This window comes from Phaseolus vulgaris, chromosome 11 (genome assembly GCF_051622355.1).
Source record: "Phaseolus vulgaris cultivar YP4 chromosome 11, ASM5162235v1, whole genome shotgun sequence".
Taxonomy (NCBI): Eukaryota; Viridiplantae; Streptophyta; class Magnoliopsida; order Fabales; family Fabaceae; genus Phaseolus; species Phaseolus vulgaris.
Window position 1 is genome coordinate 46,376,670 of NC_143508.1, and position 6,408 is coordinate 46,383,077.

General features: G+C 27.6%; 1 protein-coding gene across 1 annotated transcript; it reads right to left on the reverse strand.

The window, feature by feature from the left end:
• Nucleotides 1-331: 331 nt before the first annotated feature.
• LOC137825734 (histone H4) lies at nucleotides 332-942 on the reverse strand. The gene has a single exon (XM_068631492.2). It carries the CDS (start codon nucleotides 789-791, stop codon nucleotides 480-482), a length of 312 nt encoding a protein of 103 aa, XP_068487593.1. The 5' UTR covers nucleotides 792-942; the 3' UTR covers nucleotides 332-479.
• Nucleotides 943-6,408: the final 5,466 nt, after the last annotated feature.

Here is a 6,408-nt window from a genome sequence, read left to right on the forward strand (position 1 = left end):
TGTTTTATAAATATACCTATATTTTAAGTAATTCCTTGTATTAAATTTTTTCAAAAAGTAATTTTGAATGATAAAATAGGATACTAGATACAAAACTTCGAAAACCTAAAAGGAAAGTGAAAAGAAACTTGTATATATAGCTCAATCTACTAAACTAAATTTAAATTCTTTTAAATCAACTAATTTAAAATTTATTAAAAACTTTTAGTTAATATTTCAAAACAAAATAGTCAGCATTTTAATATTCTTATTACATATACCATCGTAATATAAACTACATAAACTGAACTACACATAAAATGAACTACACAAAACAGTTAAAAAAAAAAGGTAAACCCCACAAAGAATTACTACATTTCACTCAATTGATGTTCTTAACTTTTTTCATTCTACAGAACCCAGTAACTTTTTTTGTTACGGAGCATAACAAGGATTCGAAAAAAACAAGTATTTGTGATGTGACAACAGAATTCAAAAGATCAACCTCCAAAACCGTAGAGGGTTCTTCCCTGCCTCTTCAGCGCATACACAACGTCCATGGCCGTAACGGTCTTCCTCCTGGCGTGCTCGGTATAGGTCACTGCGTCGCGAATCACATTCTCCAAGAATATCTTGAGCACTCCCCTCGTCTCCTCGTAGATCAATCCACTGATCCTCTTCACACCACCTCTTCTCGCCAATCGCCGAATTGCCGGTTTCGTTATGCCCTGAATGTTGTCGCGAAGCACTTTCCTGTGCCTCTTCGCACCTCCCTTGCCCAATCCCTTTCCTCCCTTCCCACGACCAGACATTTTCTCAACACCTTTCCACGCAAAATCGATCCAATCTCAGGATTTAGGGTTTTCTTCTAGTTTGAATTGGAAGAACGAGACTCCAGAGAAAGATTTCGATCGAATTTGAGGACTTAAGATTTTGTTTTGGTTTCTGGATTTGAATGATTTTCGAGGGGAGATATAGGTAGGTATTTATTGAAGGCGCTTCCGATAATTGAGTTTTGATCTCCGTCGTTGGATGAAAAATTGATCAACGGTTCATCTTCGCGATCCGTGGTTTGGAAATTGGACAATTATGAAACGTTGATAGATAGGTTTCAACGGTCAGATTTTGTTTTGAAGCGTATGTGTGGATTGGACTTCTTTAGTTTCTCTCCCCAATTGTTCGACTTTTTTGAAACATTTCTTTAAGGCTTTATTTGAATTAGGACGGGTCAGAGAGAATTTGTAAGAATTGTTTATTGTAAATTTACCAATTTATCTTTGTTATTAAAAAATATTTGAATAATGAATTATGATTTTCTTTATGTTTAAATTAATTAAATATTTTTAATATATAATATTCATAATTATTTATATTTTTAGTAAAAAATTAAAAAATATAATAGAAAATAGTTGAGGGTGTGGGAGAGTGAGAGTGTGAGAAGAAAGTGTGAAAAAAGTGAGTGTGTTTGGATTAGGATATGTTAGAGTGGATGTAAGAAAAAAGTTTATTGAGATAAGTGAGTGATGTGATGGTTGTAAGAGTATTTTAAATTATTTTGAATAGTGTAAATTGTAACAGCATGTTTTTTTTTAAAACACCAACATGAACCTTATCCCCCTGCACCACAGTACCTCTTTTATTTCTTTCTCTTTCTCTTTCTCTTTCTTTTTCTCTTTCTCTTTCTAAATCTTTCCCTTCTCTCTTAATTTTCCCCTCCCAATCTTCATCTATTTTAGAATCTGATCGGATCACGTTGTAGCTGGCGAGTTAAAAAACATTTCTACCCGATCAGATTTTCAAACAGAGTAAGTTCATTTTTACTCTAAATATCCTTTGTTCTCTGTTTTTTCTTAGGATTTAGTCATCAATCTTGGTGGGGTCAGTTGAGAAGTTTAATCCTCTCAACTTATTCTATTATATACTGAATTTTTGTTCTGTTTGAATAATTTGCATTAGGTTCGTAAATCTTGAAGCTTATCCAGACTGTGGGAAATAAAATTCTAGAAAGTTGCTTGGAAAGCAAGCAATTAAGGTAAGGGAAGCTAAATTTAATTTTTAATAGCACCCTAGGATAGAAAATCTGAATGCGGAAGGGACGTGGTCCCAATATTCAATTTCTCTTGCAGGGATGTTGTTTGTTTATATATTATTTAAATTTGTAAAAATATTAGATTTTGATGGTTTAATATTTAAGGTGTTGTTTTCTTATGTTAATTACGCTTTTGAATGTCGTGGATCATGTTTGGAATGATATTGTATGATGAAATAATGTGGAATTGAATTCATACATTTGGGATAATGCATGGACTGATGTTCGCTGTGTATTAAGTATTGATGTCGGGATAATGTATGGACTGATGTTTGCTGTGTATTAAGTATTGATGCCTATGTGGTAACAGAGATCTCCGAGCTTCACTGATGATCTAAGTCACATAGACTAAGATATCAGGTGGTGAGAAGCTGATGGGGGAGTTCATGCTCACCGTGACATATGAGATGCACGGCTTGGGTTGTATTGAACTTACCCTGATCCTTTCTGTTGGATTCGCTGGTAATCTTTGGATCAGGTGTTAGTCTCTGATAGGACTTACTTAATACGGGTCTTCCGGAAGACGTTGTTTGTTGAATATTTTGGATGTGTAGATCCATGTGAGATCTATGTGATTGTTTATTGTTGAGATTTGAAGAAAATTGAATAATTTGAGAAATTGATCATGTAACTTGGTTTTCTCTTTTGATTTAATTGTGTATATTATAAAATTCTATTTTCACTAGCTTACCCTTGCTTTTCTTGTTGTGTTTGAACTGCGATAGCAGATGATCTTACAGGTGTCTGAGGATCAGAAGAGTTTTAAGGTGTTGATTTTGAAACTTATATTGTAAATATTTGTATTTCTATACATCCTAATCACGTATTAGGAATGTTTTGAAAAATTGTAAGCTTGTATAGAAATATGTAGAACCGATATTGTAATAGTTATATGTAAATTATGGGGTGTTACATAAATTGTAAGATTACAAATTTACCCTTATATATAAAAAAAGAATAAATAATTATTAATTTTGTGCATATTTTAATTAATTAAAATAATTTAAAGTTTCATTTATAAATAAAAGAAAAAATATAAAATTCAAAGAAATAATTAAATATAATTTTAAATATAAGTATAATTTTATTATTTTTCACTTTATTAATTTAAATTAATTTTGTTACTTAAGTTAATTTATTTAGATAATTTTAATATTATTTATGATTCTTTAAATTATGTTATTATATATATATATACACAAAATTATTATTAAGATTATTGTATGAAGGGTACTATGGTCTTCTCGTCTCATTCCACTCCCCTTTCTTTTCAATTATGAGAAAATCCTAAGCATGTGTTTGGATCAGCGGGTGGCACTGTAGCGCAGACGGATTTAAGAGTGTCACCCCCGTTTGGTTCCGTGAGAGAGTGAAGGTGAGGGTGAGATTGAGTGGAAACATGGATGATTTTCGGATGCTCCCAAATATGAAGAGAAAGGAGAGTGGCTAAAGAGGAAAGTCACATAAGATTACTGAAATACTATTGTGCCCTTACTTTTTTCACCTTCCACAATGTAAACTGCCATCCTCTGCGGTTTCTCTTCTCAGTGTCTCTTCTCTTGCACTGTGCTTCAAATTTAGGTTTTCATATTAACTTGGGTTTCAACTTTTCAAAAAAAAATTACATTACTTTGTTTCTTCATGTACCCCTTTATATTCTTATATCATCCTTATAATTTAAAAATTAATAAGTTTTATATTATATATTTTGACAACTATGTTTTAAATATCCATTTAATTTTTAAAATATATTAATTTTGTTAATAATAATAATGAAAATTATTATTAATAATAATTTAATATTGAAAATTATTATTAATAATAATTTTGTATATATATATATATAACATAATATATAAATAATATTAAAATTATCTAAATAAATTAACTTAAATAACAAAATTAATTTAAATTAACAAAATAGAAAATGATAAAATTATACTTGTATTTAAAATTATATTTAATTATTTCTTTGAATTTTACATACACAAAATATGTACAAAATTAATAATTATTTATTCTTATTTTATATACAAGAAACATAAATAATATTAAAATTATCTAAATAAATTAACTTAATTAAAAAAAATTAATTTAAATTAATAAAATGGAAAATAATAAAAATATATTTAAATATACAAAATTATTTATTAATTTCTTTGAATTTTAAATTATTTTTTTATTTATGTATAATTAAAACTTGAATTTCTTTTAATTAAATATAATGTGTAAAAAATTAATTATCATTTATTTCTTCTTTTTTTTATAGAAGGGTAACTTTGTAATCTTACAATTTACACAATTAAAAATAATTCAAAATATCCTTACAACCATCACATCACTCACATGTTTCAATAAACTTTCCTTACACATCCCCTCTAACATACCTCAATCCAAACAACCTCAATTTTCTTCACAAATCTTCACACTTCCACTCCCCCACACCCTCAACTTTCCACTCCCCCACACCTCTAATCCAAACAAAGCATAAATATCTTCAACTTTACACTCACTCTCACCCTCAACCTTCCCCTCTCATAGAAGCAAACAAGGGTGACAGCCATTCACCTCCACCCTCAACCTCCATCTCCCCCAAAAGCAAACATACCCTAAGGCTTTTTGTTTGAGTGGATTTGAGGGAGTGGATTTAAGATGATTTGAAAGGAAAGTGTGAAGAAAGTTAGGATATTTGGATTAAGGTAAATAGAGTAGAAAGTGTGAAGAAAGTTTATAAAAATTTGTGAATGATGTGATGAGTGTGATTGAAATTATATTTTTTTAATTGATAAAAATATAAGTTTACAAAATTACCCTTCTATTTAAAAATTGTTAAAAAAATAATTTGATTGATTTATTATTTATTATTATTATTATTTGCAATTATAATTTTATAATAATTATTATAATTAATAATTATTATATATTTTTCTAACATAAATTTATTTAACATTTAATATTTAATATTTTAAATTTTATTTTATCATATTATATTACATTTTTTATTATACTATATTATATTTAATTATGTAATTTTATTTTAAATAAAATTAGTAATAATTTGAGTTTAAAATAAAAAAGGATAAAAAAGTAAACTACAAATAATTAATTATATAAATATATAAATTTACAACTTTCTTCTTAAATTCCTTCTCAGAAGCAAGAAAGTCTGAATGTTAAAATGCTTCTCGTTTGATCTGTTTTTTACTTTTTTTTTATTCTCTTGATTTTCACTTTTTCTTTGTATACACTAAATCTTTGCATACAATAAATGAATGGAATAAATCTTTGCATACAATAATGGAATAGGATAATAAATTGCCTTATTTTTTAAGCAATATAAAATTCATGAAGTAGAAGAACTCAGTACAAACTGTGTTTGTTACTATAAGAAATTCGTAAAATTAATAGGCAAACGTTAAAGAAAATAAAAATAAAAGTTTCTATTGAAAATATATTTGGTATTCTTATGCATGTCTTGTCCTAAAAAGAGTATGGCTTCTGTTGTTTATTTTTGTTTTTGGAAATTTTCTCCTTTTATTGAAAATAAGAAATTATGTAGAAAATAAGTTTTTATTATCCCTATAGAGTTTTATTATCTTGTCCAGGTTTTCAAAATATATTTTCAGATTGTTTTATGTAAGGTTGTAGAGCACACAGAAGTATTTTGTGTAAATCTTTGTACATCATAATACATAATAATTTTCTAATATAATTTTTTTTATATCTTTATCTGCAGTTTCAACTGTCCCGTTCATCTTCCGACGATAAGCAAAGAGAATTATGATGTTGAATTTTAAAGACACCAAACAATTATTTCATTATTCCAATTAGTGACATTATTTATGCTAATCTTGTCGATAATTTGTAATTATAAATTAACACTTTTTTATGATTTTATTTAATAAATTTTATGTTAGGCAACATATCTCATTACATGAAAAAAAAAACATGATATTAAAAAAAACATGAGAAATTAGACCAAATCTATGTGGAAAAAAATAAAAAAGAAATAAACTCTCAATAGTAGTCTAAGAAACTACATTGAGAGTTTAAACTAAAAAAATGAAAATAAATAAATAAAGATAAAAAGATCAACAAAAGAACATTCTATAATGTGTAGCTCACAAAGACAATAAAGAGGAAGTATTAAATCTCGAAAATCCAACCAGACGGATCATCGTTTGTGTTCAACAACACTAATAAAATCTTATGATATTGTTGCACATTACTATCATTATTTTTTCTTGAGTTGATTTGTTTTGAAGGTCATCTTATTGTTTTTACTCTAGTTTTAGGAATACGTCTCGATTTCTTGGAGGTTTGAACTAATTCATCGTCTT